The 23,001-nt window shown below is 47.6% G+C and overlaps 2 protein-coding genes across 2 annotated transcripts in view; one reads left to right on the top strand and one right to left on the bottom strand.

Annotated features, from left to right (window-relative positions):
• fn1a (fibronectin 1a) overlaps positions 1-8,996 on the top strand; it is a gene marked incomplete at both ends in the record, with an annotated part of 37,320 nt that extends 28,324 nt beyond the window's left edge. The window contains 14 exons of the mRNA XM_084443169.1: positions 141-328; positions 2,166-2,253; positions 2,632-2,811; positions 3,066-3,155; positions 3,509-3,700; positions 3,838-3,927; positions 5,063-5,174; positions 5,574-5,937; positions 6,458-6,596; positions 6,815-6,976; positions 7,694-7,819; positions 7,925-8,031; positions 8,424-8,543; positions 8,928-8,996. Coding sequence (XP_084299295.1) covers positions 141-328; positions 2,166-2,253; positions 2,632-2,811; positions 3,066-3,155; positions 3,509-3,700; positions 3,838-3,927; positions 5,063-5,174; positions 5,574-5,937; positions 6,458-6,596; positions 6,815-6,976; positions 7,694-7,819; positions 7,925-8,031; positions 8,424-8,543; positions 8,928-8,996 — 2,027 coding nt within the window. The remainder of the gene's footprint in view (positions 1-140; positions 329-2,165; positions 2,254-2,631; positions 2,812-3,065; positions 3,156-3,508; positions 3,701-3,837; positions 3,928-5,062; positions 5,175-5,573; positions 5,938-6,457; positions 6,597-6,814; positions 6,977-7,693; positions 7,820-7,924; positions 8,032-8,423; positions 8,544-8,927) is intronic.
• A 9,456-nt stretch (positions 8,997-18,452) lies between these two features.
• casp10 (caspase 10, apoptosis-related cysteine peptidase) lies at positions 18,453-20,682 on the bottom strand (the record flags this gene model as incomplete). Its single annotated transcript, XM_084442974.1, has 4 exons — positions 20,583-20,682; positions 20,051-20,159; positions 19,361-19,880; positions 18,453-18,612 (listed from the first exon to the last, which is right to left on the bottom strand). Exons 2-4 carry the CDS (start codon positions 20,139-20,141, stop codon positions 18,453-18,455), a joined length of 771 nt encoding a protein of 256 aa, XP_084299100.1. The 5' UTR covers positions 20,142-20,159; positions 20,583-20,682.
• Between the last annotated feature and the right edge of the window lie 2,319 nt (positions 20,683-23,001).

Here is a 23,001-nt window from a genome sequence, read left to right on the forward strand (position 1 = left end):
AGTTAGGAACATTTCAGAGGTCCGAACTATCATTCCCCATGGGTTCGGATCTCAAGTTCATCTTTCTACCGCTGAATAAATCAGCGAACCGCCGGTCGATGGAACCCGCCTCTTAACCCTGCGCCCCCCCTCCTCTTCAGCCATACCCGCCCCCACCAACCTCCAGTTCTCCCAGGTCGGCCCCACCTCCTTCAGCATCACCTGGGCCACGCCCAGCGCCCAGCTGACGGGCTACCGCGTGGTCGTCAACCCCAAGAAGAAGACCGGACCCACTAAGGAGATCAACGTGGCGCCGGACAGCACCCAGGTCCACGTACCCGGACTCATGGTAAACACAAATATACCTTTTTTTTTCGGGTGTGTGTGTGCGTGTGTGTGCGTGTGTGTGTGTGTCAGAGTTTTAAAACAGCAGCTGATGAGCTATTACCAAATCTTGTTTTATTCTGCTCTGGAAACGACCGTGAATCATGTGAAATGTTGACGCGTAGAATGTTGCCGTTTGCTAAAAGGAAAAGTATTTGGGATGCGAGTGCTTCACCAGCAGCTGTGTGATTCGGGTTCGGGGGCCGTGTTTTACGACCAGGGCCTAATGAGAGCTCTGCCTCTGGCTGCAGCTGTCCAGCCCGCGGTCTCTCCTTCTCCTGGTCTCTCCTTCTGCTGTGGGTTCAACCGTACCGTCGTCTCTGGCTTCTCACCAGGGCCGCGTTTCATTCCATAAAAAGCTCCTCCCTCCCACCCGTGGTGTCAGAGAAGTGAATGTGGGCAGACCGAAGGAGAGGATGTTGTGGATTGAAGCGCAGCCCTGTGGTGGTCTCTCTGTAGTGGACCGGAGGAGAGGATGTTGTGGATTGAAGCGCAGCCCTGTGGTGGTCTCTCTGTAGTGGAGCGGAGGAGAGGATGTTCTGGATTGAAGCGCAGCCCTGTGGTGGTCTCTCTGTAGTGGAGCGGAGGAGAGGATGTTCTGGATTGAAGCGCAGCCCTGTGGTGGTCTCTGTAGTGGAGCGGAGGAGAGGATGTTCTGGATTGAAGCGCAGCCCTGTGGTGGTCTCTCTGTAGTGGAGCGGAGGAGAGGATGTTCTGGATTGAAGCGCAGCCCTGTGGTGGTCTCTCTGTAGTGGAGCGGAGGAGAGGATGTTCTGGATTGAAGCGCAGCCCTGTGGTGGTCTCTCTGTAGTGGAGCGGAGGAGAGGATGTTGTGGATTGAAGCGCAGCCCTGTGGTGGTCTCTCTGTAGTGGAGCGGAGGAGAGGATGTTGTGGATTGAAGCGCAGCCCTGTGGTGGTCTCTCTGTAGTGGAGCGGAGGAGAGGATGTTCTGGATTGAAGCGCAGCCCTGTGGTGGTTTTAAATCAGGGGTCTCCCTGACTAGCGAAGCCACAGGCCGTCGTCCTGCCCAGTCATTTACAGTGAGGGGGAAGATCAAAGACCGGGGCGACGGATGAGGACAGTACAGAGAGATGAGACCAGCACGACAGATGAGGACAGAACAGAGAGATGAGACCAGCACGACAGATGAGGACAGAACAGAGAGATGAGACCAGCACGACAGATGAGGACAGAACAGAGAGATGAGACCAGCACGACAGATGAGGACAGCACAGAGAGATGAGACCGGGGCAACAGTAGAGGACAGCACAGAGAGATGAGACCGGGGCAACAGATGAGGACAGCACAGAGAGATGAGACCGGGGCAACAGATGAGGACAGCACAGAGAGATGAGAGCGGCGCAGCTGTCTAGAGAGAGGCTCCTTGTAGCTTTCTCTTCCTTTGCCCATATGCTTGTCTCTCATCTCTTTCTCTGTCTCTCTCTCTCTCTCTGTCTGTCTCTCTCATCTCTCTCACTCCCTCTCTCTCTCTCTCTTTCCCCTCTCATCTCTCTCTCTCTCCTCTCTCTCTCCCTCTCTCTCTCTCCCCCTCTCTCTCTCCCCCTCTCTCTCTCCCCCTCTCTCTCCTCTCTCACTCTCTCTCTCTCTCTCCCTCTCTCTCTCATCTCTCTCTCCCTCCCCCTCTCTCTCTCCTCTCTCTCTCTCACTCCCTCTCTCTCTCTTTCCCCTCTCATTTCTCTCTCCCTCTCTCTCTCATCTCTCTCTCCCTCCCCCTCTCTCTCCTCTCTCTCTCCCCCTCTCTCTCCTCTCTCTCTCTCTCCCCCTCTCTCTCTCTCTCAAGGTCGCTACTACCTACGAGGTGCACGTCTACGCTCTGAAGAACTCGTTGACCAGTCGTCCGGTCCAGGGGGAGGTCAGCACGCTGGACAGTGAGTGGTCATCCTCAGGACATCAGGGCGGGACGTTTGAAAACGATGTGTTCTTCCTGACCGTCACATGTCCCCTACAGTTCGTTTAGTTGACTTAAGTCTGTTAGGATCCCATTAGCTGTTACAAATGGTAACAGCTACTCTTCCTGGAGTCCACAAACAACAATATACAAACAAACAAACACATACACAATACATCATGATATACATGAAGAAAGTCAGTGAACACAAATTAACTTTGACCTTGAATCAGTGATCAACTCGTTTTGTCATTCATCGAAGTTCGTAGATCCAGATCCTTTCTAGCGGCGCTGGACCCCCCGGTCAGTAATAACGCCGTGACGGCGCGTTCATCCTCTTCCTGTCTGTGTCCTCCAGCCATCAGCCCCCCTCGCCGTGTGCGTATCTCTGACATGAAGGACTCGTCCATCACGCTCACCTGGCGCTCCAAGACCGAGACCATCTCCGGCTTCCTGGTGGAGGCCACGCCCACCACGGGCGGCTCCACCCCCATCCAGAGGACCATCGGCCCCGAGCTGCGGTCGTACTCCATCACAGGTAGGACACGCACACATACACACACCAGCCTGCTTCTATGCCCACGTGTTAAGCATTGTGTGTGTCCCCTCACACTCACACACACACACACACACCACACACACATACCAGCCTGCTCCTATGCCCTGTGTTTAACCTGTGTGTGTCCCCTCACACTCACACACACTCACACACACACACACACACACACACCACACACACACATACCAGCCTGCTCCTATGCCCTTTAACCTGTGTGTGTGTGTGTCCTCCAGGTCTGCAGCCTGGCACCACCTACAAGATCAACATCTACACTCTGAACGGCAACGGCCGCAGCGCCCCCTTCACCCTCACCGCCACCACAGGTAAGAATAATAATAATAGTAGTAGTAGTAGTAGTAGTAGTAGTAATAATAATAGTACATTTTATTTATAAGATGATGATATTTATAAGATTTATAAGGCGCCTTTCAGGTCACTCAAAGTCACCGTACAGGATAAAAAATACAATAAAATATACAATCGACAAAATATACAAAATACAATACAATATTGATACAAAATTTAAAAAAAATATTTAAAAAAAATGGTACCAGGTACCATGCATTTCAACTCTGTGATGTATTGCTCTGTGTTATTATCCTCTGCATGTAGCTAGCGCTAACCATGCTTAACTTTGTGTGTGTGTGTGTGTGTGTGCGCGCGTGTTTCTGTCCAGCCAAGCCAGTGGTGGTCCCCCCGACCAACATCCGTTTCACCTCGCTGACCCCCAGCAGTGTGTCGTTCACCTGGGAGCCATCCAGGAGCCCCGGGGTCACCGGCTACTACGTGACCCACGAGCAGGCCGGGGGCGTGCCCCGCGAACTCACGCCCCGCCCCCCGCCCACGCGCAGCTACGCCACCATCACCGGTACGGCGACGGCTCCGCCGGTCACATGATCAGATCTAGCAATGTCGAATGACTACTTTGTGGGCGGAGTCGAGCAGCCCTTCCTGGTCACCCCTCTCGGTCTCAACTTTACTTCCTTGTTGTTTCAATGCTTGTAGGTTTGAAACCAGGAACTGAGTACATCATCAAGATCGTGGCCCTGCAGAACGCCCTGAGAAGCACCCCCCTAGTGGGCAAAGCCAGAACCCGTGAGTACAGCTAGCGACCCCCTTAGCAGCTCACCTTTGACCTTTACGATGACGCTAACCACTTTGATCCTCCAGAAAAAGACGGTTGTCAACGTTTCTCTGTGGAACTTCGGTGGCGTCGAGTCCGTGTCTGTTGTAACCATGGCTTCTGCCGGCTAGCCATTAATACCCAGCACCACGGTCAGCTTCTGTGCTTTGAGTCCTAACCAGCTGAAGGTGTTAGCTCTAGCGTCCCTGCTTCGTAGGGTGCGTCCCATTTATCCCAAATTGTAATCTGACCTTCGATCATTCCTGACTCGTTTCCTCCATGGATATGAATATGCATGAGGGTCGTTATGCGTTCACAGCACCTGCGGTCCATTGCTGGAGTTGCTGACTGAAGCTATCGCCTCATTATGCGCACAGGCATCGGCCAATCACACGTCTGCCAAAGGGAGACATTTTGGAACGGGGAAAATTGATGCAATAACAATTCTAGGCGCGGCTCCACAAGTTCAGTCCACATAAATGAGCAGATGTGTTTTTGTTAGACAGGCTTTGAATTAATGAATTGGCCAAATGAATGTTTTTATAACGTATTTCACAGTCTAATCAGAAGCTCTATAAACGACATGGGAATTATGGAAAATGGAAAATACCCAATGGGATTTCTGTCTCAGAGATTATAACTCAGTACAGTGTAGACATTTTCAAACTTCAGCAAGACATTTTTTATATATTTTATTTCATAGATGATAAATGTTTCAGCTGCAATCACAGTATATTTCAATCTGTTGTATCTAACACAGAATTGGATGTTGGAAGGATAAATCTCGCTTTAGAGCTGAAAATTGGCATGAGGTCAAAGGTCTTCAGTAGTTGTTGTGGTAGCATATGATACAGGATACGTCTTCTCCTCTCCTCCCTCGTTTCCTTTCCTCCCCTCCTCTTATATTCCTGGGTAGGAGATGAGTGGGTAGTAAACGAGCTGAGGAAGGCAGGAGACAGGAAAAACATTTTTGGGACACACCCCCCAGTAGTAACGGGACAGTAGTCAGGCACCGTCGGTACTCTGCTGCCCTCTGCTGGCTGAAGCGGCTACTGCAGCTCTTCTCTACCTGCCGCCTCGCCCCTCACACCCGCCTCTCTCTGGCAGAGCCTGAGCCACAGCTGCTGATGCCACAGCTGCCCGTTCCCCGGCCGCCCGCGCCTCACAGACCCGCCTCCGACATCCTGGACGTGCCCGAGGTCAGCTTCAGCGACAGGAAGTAAGACCGGCAACCCCCGGGAGATTTCACACAATCTCTTCACACAATCCAAAAATTCAGACATTAAAAAAAAAGACCATGCTTGAGTAGCAAAATGCAATTTCTGGAATATTTATTTTCCTTTCATTTATGTATTATTTATTTTATTGAGTTTATTTGAGCAGGGACAGTGCATACCAATCCACCATGATTCATAAAGCATGAATAAAACTGTAAATATCCCAGCATTAGCAGGGTTGATAATTTCCAGCTGCAGTCCCTGGGCTAGATGTTAAAGCCTTGTAAAATACACAATATAAAAAGACATTTCAGAACTTGTATAGTAAATATAAAAATATAAAATAGTAAATAACATCATACTTCATAACATCCGCTCCCTCTTTTCTGCTAACGTAGTAGCTTCAGCGACAACAACCACGTCCAGCTAGTAGGTACCGGTGGCCAGGACACTCTGGGTCAGCAGGGTCAGCACATCTACACCGAGTACCAGAACCTGGGCCCCAACGGCGCCCGGGATGGCCAGCGCCCGCACCTCCGCGAGCCCCTGGTCTACATTCCCGTTCCCGGGCCGGACGGTCACAGGGTGCCGCTGGTCCGGGTCAGCGAGGGTCCGGTACCCGGCCTGCCCTTCGGTTTCCCCGACAACGACACGGCGCAGGAGGCGCAGACGCACACCACCATCGCCTGGCAACCGGTTCCGCAGAGCAGCGAGTACCTGGTGTCCTGCAACCCCATCACACACCTGGAGGAGAAGAGCTTCCAGGTGTGTGTGTGTGTGTGTGTGTGTGTGTGTGTGTACAGTATATACACACACCTGTGTGCGTGTGTATATAAACGCATATAGACACACAGACAACATGCGTTCTACCTCACGTGCATACACACACACGCGCGCATATAGACACACAGACAACATGCGTTCTACCTCACGCGCGTACACACACACACACGCATAAAAACACGCAGACAACATGCGTTCTACCTCATGCGCGTACACACACACACACGCATATAAACACGCAGACAACATGCGTTCTACCTCACGCGCGTACACACACACGCATATAAACACGCAGACAACATGCGTTCTATCTCACGCGCGTACACACACACACACACACAAACGCATATAGACACGCACAGACATGCGTTCTACCTCAAGCGTACACACACACACACACAAACGCATATAGACACGCACAGACAACATGCGTTCTACCTCACACACACACACACACACACACAATCCTTGCTCCTCACTAATCCCCTCTTCGCTGCCTCAGATGCGTCTTCCGGGAACGTCGACCAGCGCGACCCTGATCGGCCTGACCTCCGGGGCGTCCTACAACGTGATCGTGGAGGCCGCCCGCGGCTCGCACAAGGAGAAGATCCTGGAGGAGGTGGTCACCGTCGGCAACGCCGGTAAATTAAAACGACGAATCAGCATCATGATCATAATTTTCCGCGTGATTCTCCACCGGTCCTCAAAGATTCCCTAGAAGTTTTGGTGGATGAGTTTTTAACCTCGTCTCCCTCTGTTCCCCAGTGAAACTCAGAGACTCGGCGTTAAGATAAAGGACATTTGTTGTGAACGAGTACATGATCGTCTGTCCCTCTCCTCTCTCTCTGTCCCGTGTCAGTTCCAGGCGATGTCCTCGCCAACAGGGACGTCTGCTACGACACCTTCACAGCCACCTACCACGAGGTGGACTCGGAGTGGGAACGCATGTCAGAGACGGGCTTTAAGCTCTGGTGCAGGTGTCTGGGGCTGGGCAGTGGACATTTCAGATGTGATTCATCTAGTGAGTGACTGAACCCATACCCAGCATGCTTTGCAACACTACAAGTAATCAATTCTAGCATGGGCTGACCTGGTGTAGACTTAACTGCTTTTGAAACCGCTCTTGGCGTCCAATTGATTGTATAAACACAAGTTGTTCATGGACACTTGTACTTTTGCAGTATAAACCTTCATGTAGTTCTTAGGGGGGGGGATATACTACATCAGTAGTTGAGGTGTGATCTGAGGTCTGCTCATGCTAGCCCCCCAAGTCTGGGTCATGTTTGAGAAGAGCTCACCATGGCAACAGAGGGGAGTAGCTCGCGGCTAGCTTTAGCTTGAGGTCTCCGGTTTGCATTGTCAAGTCAGTAACCAGACGATGCCAAACTCCGAGTCCGTCATCACGTACGACTGTTGAGGTCATAGGTCAATAGGATCACATGACCTGCGTGTGTGTGTATGAGGGATGAATCGGGTCCGATCAGAACCTTTTCTCCACAGGAGTGGGAGACCGGGGTTCTGTGTTGAAGAGGGAGAAACGTTCCGATAGGATTGCGCAGAACGTTCCGGTAGAACTGCGCTGTCTAGATGGGGAGCTGTGTCGGCTCTATACACCGTTTATCTGAAACTCCTTCCTGAAGCTGCATTAGATGCACGCCATCTGACTAGTATTTCTCCTTGCTTGCCTACCTTACCCCCCCCCCCCCCCCCTGCCCACCCTCCTCCCTCACCCGGACAGAGTGGTGTCATGACAACGGAAACAACTACCGCATCGGGGAGAAGTGGGACCGCCACGCCGAGAACGGTCACATGATGAGCTGCACCTGTTTGGGCAACGGCAAGGGCGAGTTCAAATGTGAACCACGTAAGTCTGACGTAGCGATGCTAGCTAACGGACGTGAACGCAGAGATGGTACTGGTGTCCAGCGGTGTGTGTGTTGACCTATAACCCCCCCGCGCGGTCCTGTAGATGAGTCCACCTGTTATGACGATGGGAAGATGTACCAGGTGGGCAACCAGTGGCAGAAGGAGTATTTGGGGGCCATCTGCACCTGCACCTGCTACGGAGGACAACAGGTGAGGCGGTAGCTTGTGTGTGTGTGTGTGTGTGTGTGTGTGTGTGTGTGTGTATGAGTGTGTGTGTGTGCAGGGATGAAAATTTAACTTTTTGGCTCACGGTGAGTCACCTGCCAAGGGGACTGTAGATGAAAAAATCTACCGGTCAAGTACATATTTTTTTCAGATAGCCTTCCGAAATCTAGTCGCCAATTGGAAATTTGATCTGCATTTGGCCGGTGGCAGGTGTTTCAGCCCTGTGTGTGTGTGTTTCAGCCCTGTGTGTGTGTGTGTGCGCGTGTGTGCGAGCACGTGTGAGTGTGTATGTGTGCGTGTGAGCGTGCACGCGTGTGTGTGTGTGTGTGCGTGTGTGTGTACAGTATGTGGTGTTAACCCTCTCCCCCCTCCCCCAGGGCTGGCGCTGTGAGAACTGCAGGAGACCAGGAGGGCAGACCGAGGTGGACGTTGACCTGCTGCAGCCGGTCCGCTCCGACGCTTTCGACCGCTACCGGGAGAACGCCCTGCGAAAACTGGTCAGTCGGCTGGACTCTTTACACATTTTTTTATTTATTTCTCATGCCCTGACGAAGGCTGTTAGCTCAGCCCAAACATGCCGGTGTCCTGCTGTTCCATTATGAACTGAGGGATTATTAAAGTTTTTTTTATTCTAAGTAGAGTGTCTTGGACATCCCTCTTTTTTTCTGGATTATTAAAGTTTTTTTTATTCTAAGTAGAGTGTCTTGGACATCCCTCTTTTTTTCTATGTGACTTTAACCCTGTTGTCCAAAGAGCACCTTCCTTTACTTACTAGAACGCCCAAGCCCTCCTATTTTTATTTATTTATGTTTTTTATTTATTTTGAATCCTCGTCTCTCAGGCCACACTAAGCGCCTCTGAACCGTTTCCTCTTCCTCCAGAACATCCAGTGTCCGATCGAGTGTCTGCGGCCGGAGCTGCTAGCAGACGCCCAGAGCCCTGCGGAGTAGAGGGGACGAGAGAGGAGACCCAGCCCGGAGACAAGACCCCTCCTGGGGACTCGACCTACCACATCCCCCCCCCCCCCCGCCCAACCGTTCCTGCCCCTTCCCGTCCCAACACCCATCAGTGGTTGAACTACGGCCGACCCTCGAAAGTCTCAGCTAGCTTCCTCTTCTCGTCTCCTTTCTTTCAGTTACAGTATATAAGACATTTTTGGATGGGTCTCCACCGTGCTGCTTTAGCCCACCATGTCCTACTAGACCAGTAGTGGTGAATGGGGAGAGGAGACCAGGGAAGGAGGCTAATTGAGGTGATTGAGACGCAGCCACTTGCCGTTAGGGCCCTCGCCCTGCTGCTGCTTCACCCCCGCGCTATCCTGAGCTGGGGGGTCACCACACCTACCGCCCATCACTGCTAGCTGACCTCCCCATTCCTCCCAGGCATTCCTGGACATGACTGATTATGAGTTTGTGTATTTGACTGTTCATATGTTGATGTTTTTTGTTTTTTTTAAAGGTAAATTTTTATGACTCAATTTGTCCTTGAAGACATTCCAGTGACAGTGCCTAGCGTACACAAGTGCCGTCCAGTATTCTTCTATTGTTGTGAAGGTAGCGATTCCCCCGGTGTGAGATGTTACTCCAGAGAGACAGCAGGAAGAAACGCAGTGACCAATTCCAGTGTGATTCAATTCTTGTAACCTTCCCTCAAAAAAACCAAGCACTGTCTGTAATGCAAACACAGGTACTCTACCATAGCTGAGGTGACCTGTATGTGCCTTAGCCAACTCCTACGGCTACCTGTCGTCTTCAGACACAGGTGCTGGCTTGGGCATGTGCAGTAGTGGACCCAGGCTGACCACACTATGTTAGCTGATGTTGACTGTTCTGAATCGTCCCAGCGTTTTCTTCTGTTGCCTCTCTGATGAAAGACAAATAAAAAAAAATGTTTTTAAAACCTGTTTTATTTATCCTTTTTATCCAGGCATTTTGTTCGAATGCTATTTGGGGTGTACACTTTTTTTTATTTTTTTTATATTGTAGGTGCCAAAGTCTTAACTACTGTGGACCAAATTCCTTTTTAATAAATTTGAAAAACAAAAAAATTCTGTTTATCATTGTTGTCTGACTTATTTTAACAACCAGCATACTGGTTCTCAACTTGAAATAAAACTGCAATATGATTCAATGTTAAATAAAAGTCATGGGTTGAATCGCATGGATACCCTTTATTAAATGAGTCTTGGAGCAACTCTGCCTCCTTCCAGTCATCCAGCCCTACCGGAGCAGGACCGGACCTGGAACAGCCCTACCGGAGCAGGACCAGACCTGGAACAGCCCTTCCGGATCAGAACCAGACCTGGAACAGCCCTACCGGACCTGGAACAGCCCTACCGGAGCAGAACCGGACCTGGAACAGCCCTACTGGAGCAGGACCGGACCTGGAACAGCCCTACCGGATCAGAACCAGACCTGGAACAGCCCTACCGGACCTGGAACAGCCCTACCGGAGCAGAACCGGACCTGGAACAGCCCTACCGGAGCAGGACCGGACCTGGAACAGCCCTACCGGACCTGGAACAGCCCTACCGGAGCAGGACCGGACCTGGAACAGCCCTACCGGACCTGGAACAGCCCTACCGGAGCAGAACCGGACCTGGAACAGCCCTACCGGAGCAGGGCCGGACCTGGAACAGCCCTACCGGACCTGGAACAGCCCTACCGGAGCAGGACCGGACCTGGAACAGCCCTACCGGATCAAGGCCAGACCTGGAACAGCCCTACCGGAGCCAGTATCCTGATGAACCCCATCAACATCACTCCTACTAAGCACTTCTCTGCCATTTGAAAGAGGTTTATTAGATGCATACTGCCATCTACTGGTTGACTCAACAAACTAGCTGAGGCTATTGGGATCGGTCATGTTGGGACCCTGTGTTGATGAAATACTGTAGATAGGCAGTTTAGGATTTGATTTTGATTTTTTCACTCACTAAATGTGTTTGTGGTATTTTAATGGATAAACTAAAACAAGTGATCCAAAAATACTATTTTCCTCATACAAAGATTTTGGAACACCAGTGTGGATTATGCGTTCAAAAGAATTTAGAACTCAGGACTTTATGCCGACTATGAGCTCATAATTTGAAACAGCCTGACCACTTTTTAACTTGAACTCAGCACAGCAGCTTGGCTCAGCTCAAGACACCAGCCTAACATTGTGGAAATGGAAATGTGAGTGTCCGTGTATTAGGCTAAGGCTTGCAAATGTTAGTATGAGATAAAAACCTATAATGTAGCCTAATCGTGTTGCTACTGTGTGTCATCCTATTATGCATGTACGGTATATTGCTTGTCGTTTTCTGTCCATGCGTTTTCACATCTCTGTCCACGTTCTTGTCTGTTCATTTCTGTGTTGTTTTGAATTTTGTTGTAAAGTGCATTGAGGCACCTCGGTGTGATTTTGCACTCAAAGAATAGAAAAAATGAATTGAAAATGATTATCTAGTTTGGACATTTCCTGTTGGCCTATAAGGCATGTGGTACTTTCCGCAGTGTATTTCAGGCAGGTGGTACTGCAGGACATGCTGGAGCACATTGGGAAGCTCATGGCTCTCCTGAAGGATGAACGCCAGTCTCACCAGCACAGCTGCCACGCAGTGAGCTATCCAACCCATTCTCTAGTAGAGGGGTCTTCAGTGAGCTATCCAACTCATTCTCTAATAGAGGGGTCTTCAGTGAGCTATCCAACTCATTCTCTAGTAGAGGGGTCTTCAGTGGGCTATCCATCTCATTCTCTAGTAGAGGGGTCTTCAGTGAGCTATCCAACTCATTCTCTAGTAGAGGGGTCTTCAGTGGGCTATCCATCTCATTCTCTAATAGAGGGGTCTTCAGTGAGCTATCCATCTCATTCTCTAGTAGAGGGGTCTTCAGTGGGTTATCCAACTCATTCTCTAGTAGAGGGGTCTTCGTAGAGGGGTCTTCAGTGGGCTATCCAACCCATTCTCTAGTAGAGGGGTCTTCAGTGGGCTATCCAACCCATTCTCTAGTAGAGGGGTCTTCAGTGGGCTATCCAACCCATTCTCTAGTAGAGGGGTCTTCAGTGGGCTATCCAACTCATTCTCTAGTAGAGGGGTCTTCAGTGAGCTATCCATCTCATTCTCTAATAGAGGGGTCTTCAGTGGGCTATCCAACTCATTCTCTAGTAGAGGGGTCTTCAGTGGGCTATCCAACTCATTCTCTAGTAGAGGGGTCTTCAGTGGGCTATCCAACTCATTCTCTAATAGAGGGGTCTTCAGTGGGCTATCCAACTCATTCTCTAGTAGAGGGGTCTTCAGTGGGCTATCCATCTCATTCTCTAGTAGAGGGGTCTTCAGTGGGCTATCCATCTCATTCTCTAATAGAGGGGTCTTCAGTGGGCTATCCAACTCATTCTCTAGTAGAGGGGTCTTCAGTGGGCTATCCATCTCATTCTCTAGTAGAGGGGTCTTCAGTGGGCTATCCAACTCATTCTCTAGTAGAGGGGTCTTCAGTGGGCTATCCAACTCATTCTCTAATAGAGGGGTCTTCAGTGGGCTATCCAACTCATTCTCTAGTAGAGGGGTCTTCGGGGATGTCTGGGTTCCGCTGAGGTCACCTCTCTGTTTCACAGCTGTTGGACGAGGCCAAGCGACGGGCAGAGAGAGGCAGGCAACAACAGCAACAGATAATGGAGTAGGTACCCCCCTATGTTCGGCGCAGTGAGTGTTTAATTCGACGGTGGTCGCGTCTGATTCAAAGGTGTTCTCTAATGAAGTGGGGCCTATCTGACAACTATATGTAGCAAAGACAAAAATCACTTTCTCCAGTTCACTATTACTAAGTATTATTTTTAACCATAATGGTTGATTTCTTGATAGAGTGAGTTATTTATCCAAAATCAGTGAGTCACGTTGTGTGCTGCGGTTAGAGATGAGTGAAGTTCGAATGATTGTTGAATGATTTATCTGTATGCAGAGGATGTGAGGGGCCATTGGGGTTTTATTTTGCTGGTGAGACGTATTGGATGCAATGTTTTTGTTGTTTTGGCCGAGTTTGACTGAGTTCGCATGTTGAAAGTCTACTGCACGGAGGTCTGTTTGAGTGTGACAGCGTTGTGAGTGACGCCCAGCTGTCTTGTATGCTGCCACATTTCAGGTACAGTGTGATTGTCTAGAATGTTTTGTGTATTATGCATGTTTGTTTCATCTGATTTTTGTATTAGTCAGGTGAGTGCTTTTCTGATCATGGAGGAGGTCTGTTTGAGTGTGACAGCGTTGTGAGTGACGCCCAGCTGTCTTGTATGCTGCCACATTTCAGATGCAGAGACCTGAATAAAAAGAGAAAAGTCAAGCAGTGACCAGTGTACGGTTTAGCGCACCAGAACACAACGCGGCCGGTTCAGTCCGGCTACATATAGACTGTAAAATCAGGATCTTGCAATAAAGTCCTCTACTAGAAGGATGTCAACATTCAGCCACCTCCCACTTTCTTTTGACTTCTAGGCAACTGAAGCAGGCCCACAGATCTGAGATCAGCGCTTTGGTGGCCTTCCACACAAAGACCCTGGAAGAGGAACGGAGCTGTACAGAGGAGAGATACGGTAGGCCTACTCTGGTCTTCGGGATTATCTGCTCGTCACTCCTTAGGAAGTGACCCTGCTTTCGTCACTTTAATTTGACTCCGCTTCTCTTCATTCCCCCAAAGCTCTGCTGGAGAAGGACTACGACTTCCTCAAAAGCTCCTTCCCCACCTACAAGGCGAGGAACTTGACGACTCAAAATGCCGCGTGGGCAGATTGGGAAAACACAAGGAGCCATCTCTCCCTGGCATCTTAATGCATCCCCGAGGCGCGTTGTTTAATATTGTACCTCTGTTGGGGGTCGGGCTCCTCCTCTAGGACAGTAACTTTGAGACGCGCAGCAGATGGGTGAGGAAGGAGAACAGATGGGAAAAGGAACAGGAGAGGAGCCTGGTGGACCAGCTGATGAACTGTGAGGGAACGTTATTATGGAACCCACTGGAGTTTATGGCAAGACACGCCCTGCTTGCCATTCGAGCATCAGGATTGGCCATGACTCGATGCCGACTAGACTAGACTAGACTGTAGATCTAGACTAGACTAGACTGTAGATCTAGACTAGACTAGACTGTAGATCTAGACTAGACTAGACTAGACTAGGCTGCTTTTGCCGCGTAGGCTACGCGCGAAGAGGCCAGACTTTCGCCGCACTGCACTGCAGACAACGAAAGAACGCACAAAGTTATGCCTTTGAGTGAAGAAGAAAAACGGTAACGTAAAATTAACAATAAATCATCAAACTATGTTCTTCCACTATGTGTTTAATCAGTAACATTAAAGCCAATTATATTAGCCCAAAGTTGTCATTCGCCAGTGTCGCTTTATTAGTCCTGCTAAACTTGGTTGATGTTTAGTTAATGTTATAGCTATAGCGTTAACGTTAGCTAAGTGAACCTGTCTTTAGTTCTCGCCATTGTCTTTTTTCCCTTTCTAAATCTGATAATGTTATCCCATGTGTAACGTTATGCAAATGAAAAACGTTACTAACGTTATGTCCAAAATGATGATTTTTCTCCTCAGACAATTGAGAGCAAGACTCGGTGAGAGGCCCTGTCATAAGAAGTTTATCTGCACCAGTCCCAAGAGTAATATCTCGGAATTCCCTACTCTGAAGGTTTCTCTCTCTAGATAAACTGTTTATTTTCTCATAAAATACAGCCTACTCTAGAAAAGACCCTTTTCACAGTATCCATCTTGACACAAAGCCAGGTAAACCTACATCCTGTGAAACAGACTGACACCTGTGTCTTTAATAATGTTAATCAGTCTGTATCCATGTGTTGGTCAATCAATGTGCCAGTCTGGCTCACAGGATGTAGGTTTACCTGGCTTTCGGTCAAGATGACTGCTGTGGAAAGGGTTCTATTTGTAGTATTACACACACACACACACACACACATACATACATACATTAACGAAATGCCCTTGTCACATGCATTCGTGCCTATCTTGTTTCATTTGACTCTGTTGTGTTTCATAGGATAATTTGCCAGACAGCTATGATTACCATGTCTGCGATTACCAGGCAATTAGTGAGACGAGTGATCACGTTAACTTCAAGGGAACTCTTCGGATGGGCCTCTCATCAGAGGATGAAATAAAGCTGTGGTTAAAATCTCACACAGTCACCTGGAGGGTGGACCGAACATATGTGTCATGTGTCCTCCTTTCCCACTCTTTCTCTGTTATCTCTCTACTCTCACCCTCATCCCTCGCCCCTGCTCCTGGCCCGGACCCTCATCCCTCACCCCTGCTCCTGGCCCGGACCCTCATCCCTCGCCCCTGCTCCTGGCCCGGACCCTCATCCCTCGCCCCTGCTCCTGGCCCGGACCCTCATCCCTCGCCCCTGCTCCTGGCCCGGACCCTCATCCCTCGCCCCTGCTCCTGGCCCGGACCCTCATCCCTCGCCCCTGCTCCTGGCCCGGACCCTCTCCCTTGGTTTTGGCCTGTCTCATACTGTGTTTTTAGTTGCTGGGGGGGAATCCTGTGTTTTATTTACTTTAATTATTTTGTCCATGCTGTTGATGATGAGATGAGATATACTTTATTGTCCCAGAGGGAAATTTGTCTTGGGCATAGTGTCACAGTTGCAACAAGCCGACAACAATAAGACATTGACAACAAGTAAACATACAACATTCAGTACAGAGTATCAGACTTGTGTGTTTAATAAACAATAATGAAATGTGTTATGTATTTCTGAAATGCTTACCTTTTCTGGTGGGTTTATAAGGTTATTTTATGTCTGGCGATGCATGTTCTTCTAGACAAATTAATTATTCTTGTGTCAACTACACAACCTATGTATTGCACAGGTTTGTTCTACATTGCACTACATTTTATTGTGTGGAACTAAACGTGTGTTGCACTGAACACTCAATTTCTTGAATGTCTTGAGTTCAGAGTTATTCATTACAAATTACACATGTCCATCCGCCATATTTTTTAATGAATATGATTCACTGAGAATTATAGGAATACAACTAAACAAGCTATATCTGGAACATGTTATTGATTAGTTTTGCATCTAGCAAGTGGACCTCCTAGTAGAGGAACACACAAACCGTCCAGTTTAGTTTACTGACTAATCGAGATTGCAAATTGGGCGAGATGACTAATTATTAGGCATATTGCCTATAAAAGGCTAGCGTCTTGTACCAGCCTATTCGTAGGCTATTGAATAGCGAGGGCCAGGCTATTATGACGCTTGTCTAAAACGTTAACTTGTTTAACATTAAGGTATGTGATCCTAATCTGAAGCAACGTTAACATGTTCATGTTAACAATGTTAAAGAAAACGATGTGATCCTATTTTATTTCCAGGTCACCGCGCTAGCGGCAGAGCTCAAATTCAACACCGCTTTGTGCCTCACGCAAGCGCGGACGTCTGGCCAATCACATCGCTTGAATGGTAAATAGGGCGTGCCCTGCCATAAACTCCCGTGGGTTCCATAATAACGCGTGAGGGAAAGACATTACTAGCCATGTTTCCATCCACACGTTTTATGCAAATTAAGTTATATCGAATTAAAAATGCCTTATGGAAACAGTAAAATTCGATTAAAAATCATGAAAATCGACAAAAGGTTTGTACTGTCGATCTCATCGGATTTTCTCTTGTTCGATAAAAGTCTTTTGCTGATAAATGCTTCATCCGATTTAAAGCTCTAGATGGAAACGCACGTTCGCATTCATATTTTTAGTGATCCTCACACAATTCGATTGACAAGTGGATGGAAACATGGCTACTGAACGGGCCTACCGGGCCCAAGCCCAGGGGCCAAAGAGCTCAGGGGGCCCTTTGCATAGTGAAAAGCCTTAGTCATTCATTCAATAACGGAGCCTCAAAAATCCTGCTGAAACAGTGAAGCAATAGTCTAAACATTCACTTTGAAGACGTCACAAGAAAGAAACCATCATGATACCTGTAGTTTTTAAGTGAGTGTTTATAGTACTTTAGAGGGGCTGAGTACTCCATGCAATATGGGCCCAACTCTTTTGGGGAGAAATCCAAAAAGTAAGTCGAGAGTTAAAGTAAAAGAGAGTTGAGGTCCCTCGAGTCAAAACTGAGCTGAATAAAGCTGCTTTCATTGTGAGTTTTCTCAAATCATCTGCAAAATTGGGTGCCGTCTCATTGGGCAAATTCAAAAATGTGATATATGAAACGGGTGGGGGGGCCCTTTACGTGTCTGGGCCCAGGGGCCCCATCATTTCATAATCCGTCTATGACTGTGAGGTCATTAACAGGACTGAAACAGCACTCATGGATATGTCCAGTTGTAGTATAATTGAATACTTTCTCACGTTGTGAGCCCTGAGACCGGCCTTGTGGCCGAACGTCCATTTCCTGTCTGCCGGTGCGCTATGAGAAAGTATTACATCATCTAAAATTGGACGCACCCCTTAGTGCTGTCTCTTTGCTACATGAACAGAACTTTTTCGAGACTGTGCACCCAGTAAGATACTGTTTTTAGTTGAGTCATGCTCGCACCCTCTTTGAAATCTGATTATTAAACAAAACGGTCTTTCTTCTCTCTGACAGCTCGGGAGCTGTTGAACAACAGCGAAAAGGAGAAAGATGAACAAAGAAAGGCGGGAGGAGTCCATGATCACAAGCTCCAGTCCATGATCACAAGCTCCAGTCCTTGATCACAAGCTCCAGTCCATGATCACAAGCTCCAGTCCTTGATCACAAGCTCCAGTCCTTGATCACGCCAATACATGTTTGAACATCAATTGGTCTGAGGAATTTGATTTGTCTGAGGTTCAATGCATACATACAGTATGATGTCTGTCACCCTAATTTCCAAGTGTGCGACATTATACTGTATATGTTTTGTTTAAAAACAAAAACACAATGCTAAATATTGCATGTATTGATTTAATTGTTTACATGGCAGATTTTCTTGAGAAGGCAATACAAAAAATACTAAATTTCATTAAATTTCACATTTAAAAAAAAATCATATAATACTGTAATTATATTTAAAACATGTCTAAAACATTCAATAAGATTCATTAAATTCTAATCCTGAAGTGCATCAAGATGTGTCTAGAGCTGTGTTCGGAATCGCTCCCTCGTTCCCTCACTCCCTATTCCCTATATAGGGTTCACCATGTAGTGAACTACCTAGGGAACGGACAAAATGTAGGGTACATGCGCTGTTCCCTGCAAATCAAGGTGAATTGTGGGTAATAAATAGTGGACTATATAGGGAACGGAAATTCCGTGGTGAATTCGGACACTACAAACAAAATGGCTGACGCCCTATATAGTGCACCATATAGTGAATAGGGAGCGATTCCCAACACAGCTTAGGAGTAGTAGTATGGCCGATCCCAGACAGCTAGGTAACACGCGTGTTTCAACGCAGTATGGGGGGTGGGGGTCCGGGAACAGGGAAGACCACCTTCTTCCTGAGAGAGAACGCCGGCTGAGGCATCTGCTTCCTAACGCCGTGGGCGTCGGTCTTCCTGCTGACGTCATCGTTCACCTTGGTCAGGATGGACACCAGGTCACAGCCCCTGGTGAGGCAGAGAGACAACGCTAAGTTGATACCAATTCACTTTTTACTGATGCTTTATGACAAAGATGAACGCACGGTCCTAGAGATGTACTGTAACAGTATGAACATTTCACTTCACGATTATAGTGTGAAATGTGAAAAATATCGAAATTATCACGGTTATCAGTATTATCGCGGTATTGTTAAAATGTGCGGAAAATGTTCAAAAACTACTGATAAACATACTGAAATCATTTCACCAAGTTTTATATTGAAAACCATGAATAAAATTAGCACTATCTGCTTTTTGTTTAAATAAACATAAAAATAATGTGTTTGGAGAGTGTTGCTTACTTGTTGGTTGATGCTGGACAGTATTTACAGTGAGTTTTTTCAAAGCGTGGAAATCAAACGCGGTTTTAGCGATTATATTATCTCGATACATTTAATCGGATTTTATCATGGCTTATCATTACACCGGTTCTCGTTACATCCCTACACGGTCCGAAGGGCACATCAACATCAACGTTACTAAAACCACACCTCAGTGCACTAACCTGGGCACCATCCCGACTAGGTTACAGCCTCAGTGCACTAACCTGGGCACCATCCCGACTAGGTTACAGCCTCAGTGCACTAACCTGGGCGCCATCCCGACTAGCTTACAGCCTCAGTGCACTAACCTGGGCACCATCCCGACTAGGTTACAGCCTCAGTGCACTAACCTGGGCACCATCCCGACTAGGTTACAGCCTCAGTGCACTAACCTGGGCACCATCCCGACTAGGTTACAGCACAGTGCCTGGATGTACCAGGTGCCTTGCTTCTTGTCCCGGTAGGAGGCGAAGGCGGGCACGGTGGCCATGCCCATCAGGAAGTCGGCGCTGGACGCAATGGAGGCGATGGGGTTTCTGGGTATCATGGCGTCACAGCAGGTGGAGCCGTGGTCGGAGCTGGTCCCGGGGCTGTCGGACTGGACCGGTACCGCCCGCTGTTCGTCGATGCCCTGGCAGGCCTGTATGAAGAACAACTTGGGCTTCTCGGCCAGCGAGGAGCAGCGGATCCCGTCGAAGGGCTTTGTGATCTCCGCGATGTCCACCGTGCTTCCGTCCACCCCGTAGACGCCCCCCTTGAGGCCGTGGGTCAGCACGCAGCACGCCAGGCAGTCCATCGGCCCGTGGTCCCTCCTGGCCAGGGCACTCAGCGCAGAGAGCATGGCCTCCCGACTGCAGTCTCGTTCTATCAGCACCTCAAAGCCCAGCCACTCAAACACACTCACCAGATTCACTGAAAAAACACACACACACACACACACACACACACACACACACACACACACACACACACACAGATACAGTACGGGTAGGGATTTACAGTAGGTTAAACATACAGTAGGGGTAGGGATTTAGGTTAAACATACTGTATGTCTTTCATAGCGGAAATCAAGAAATTCTCACTTTCGTCAATATGTGTTCCTTCCCTGTTGCTCAGTTTTTGGAAGCTGTAGTTGTTAATTATCAGGCAGAAACCTCTCTTTCTTCCTCTCATAGGGTACGCACCAAGTTCCTAAAGATACAAGTTATTAGAACAGCAGGCTGTGAATTTCATAGGACATTATTTGACTTACAGTGCATCCGGAACATTCTCACAAGTTCACTTTTCCCACATTTTGTTATGTTACAGCTTTATTCCTTGGATTAAATTATTTTTTTCCCTCATCAATCTACACACAATATCCCATGTTTGCAAATGTATTAAAACTTTTTTATTTTTCTCCTCAGAAACAAACACTTTGTGTGTAGACTTTTGAGGGGGAAAAATGAATTAAATCAATTGTGGAATAAGACTAACATAAAAAGTGGAAAAAGTGAAGGGGTGTGAGTACTTTACAGATGCATTGTAATTACAGACACCAATAATTACATTTGTATTGATCAATGGCACTGATATGTTAAAAGTCAACTGAATTTTTTGGGGCGGGAAAGGCACCTCTCCAGAAGTGCTCCCAGTCTGAAAATGTACTTGACCACAGTTGGACAATAACGCAGCACCGTGAGCCACCCCTACGGGAAAGAACACAGATTTTGGAGAGATTTAATAGTATGACAAGCCAGAGGGGCAGAGAAAGACAAATCTAACAAAACCAAGTATGTACGACAAGTAATATATGAGGGTTGTCTAGATCTCTCTTGCAGATTGATAGTACAGTACTATACGAGTTTTCTGAACTGACCTTGGGTGATAGCATTAGAGTTTGTTACCTTGGAGACTCAGATCTGACAGTCTCCCATCGAGAGACTCCGGGATCCTTGGGACATCTGTTACAGTGGGACGAACAAAACAGTCCTGGATATTTTTGTTATCTTTGTGTGGTGACATGATGTTCAGAGATGCACGTAACTCACCTGCAGAGGCATTCGGAGATGACTGTGGAAAAAAGAGGCAGTAACCAGTGACTATTTGGCTTTGGGTGATAAACACACTAAACATATTATACAGTATAAATGTAGCCTGATAAATGGGTTCGGTATTGAAGAGTCAATGCTGAGAGGAAGTAATGCGCCGGAACAGAATTGTAGATCAGACTCGAAATTTACTGAGTACAACAACAAACAGATCCTGGGTCAGTCACAGAGACACACTCCATTCAGAGTATAACAGCAGACAGATCCTGGGTCAGTCACAGAGACACACTCCATTCAGAGTATAACAGCAGACAGATCCTGGGTCAGTCACAGAGACACACTCCATTCAGAGTATAACAGCAGACAGATCCTGGGTCAGTCACAGAGACACTCCATTCAGAGTATAACAGCAGACAGATCCTGGGTCAGTCAGTCACAGAGACACACTCCATTCAGAGTATAACAGCAGACAGATCCTGGGTCAGTCTCAGAGACACACTAGGTTCAGTGAACTTTGATCGGATCACATATCATTGAGTTTGGACCATCTTTATAGTCACGGTGTGGCTGGATTCTATACATAGTTCAGTCTTACTCCCTTATACATCTGGGCATCAGTGCCTAGTTGGGTTTTACTGTTTGCACCTGGTCTCCTCTCTACTCCTAGAGTCTGACCACATGTGTCCTGGTACTGGAATAGATTAAGAACAGGAAAAACTGGTCAGCAGAAAACCTCTTATCAAGCCTAAACTGTAGATACTGACCTGAGATGGTGGACCGTAGTAAGAGGGGGGTTTGAGAGGCGTTTCACCACAACCTGAGACAAACAGGAACAGGAAGTGACTAAGGGGAGACGAACAGGAAGTGACTAAGGGGAGACGAACAGGAAGTGACTAAGGGGAGACGAACAGGAAGTGACTAAGGGGAGACGAACAGGAAGTGAATAAGGGGAGACGAACAGGAAGTGACTAAGGGGAGACGAACAGGAAGTGAATAAGGGGAGACGAACAGGGCGAGTAGACAGACGATCGGACCCACAGCCTACCTAATACTCCACAGGATGCAGATCTCTTTACAAGCAAGGAGGCAGCCTGATGGAAAAGTATAGAAATAAAATGATCACTAGTCTTTGTAGACAGATTCATATGAGAATGAGACAGCAAAGGGTTATCAGGGTAATGTATTTGTCCCCCACTATCAACCTGATCACACGAGGTGATGGCAGAGCGATAGAAGCAGTACTATACCTGATTTTCTGTAGGATACCCACATGCAGACCGATGTCGCTCTTTAACCCGTGTTTCTTCAGTCACTGGCCCTGATTGAATCAATGTGACGTTGAATAAAGCATCAAATGAATGTGTCTTGCTAGATAATATACTCTAATATACTCTAGAGATTGAACAGAGCAGTAAGGTGTTAGAAATATTCTATAGTGCCTCAGCGGAAGCAGGAAGAGCCGTCCCATATGGGACCTTAATTCGGAAAAAATATGTACGGTAGTCAATGGCGATAAAGAAATAATTTCTTGATCCCGTTTGAATTGCGCCATGACCATATACATATGGTGTTTGTCAATTCAAAACATAATTTTGCACGTCACGAAAGTCACAGTTTGTCGTAATACTGTAAAGCATTATTCCAGAGCAAGTTTAAAATGATTTAAAGAGGTGAAAATCACTATTAGTCTGGCCATGATGAGAGCTGCAGGAATGTGAAAGGAGAGTTAGTTCTGTAAGAGCTGGCATGTGAGATCGGCTTTACAAGGTTATGGTGAAACAAGTGTAATGTAGCTAATATTATCTAACTTGCGAGTTAGAGATGAGTAAAATGTATGTTTATGTTTTAAATGGACAAACATAATATGTGATGGTCATGGCACAATTCAATCGGGATCAAGAAATAATTTCTCACGCCATTCACTTACAGTACCATTCAATATTTTTTCAGATTTCAGATCGCATGGAAGTTCTCTCTTCCTGCTTCTGCTTAGGCACTCTATT

This window comes from Borostomias antarcticus, assembly GCF_949987555.1.
Source record: "Borostomias antarcticus genome assembly, chromosome: 9".
NCBI lineage: Eukaryota > Metazoa > Chordata > Actinopteri > Stomiiformes > Stomiidae > Borostomias > Borostomias antarcticus.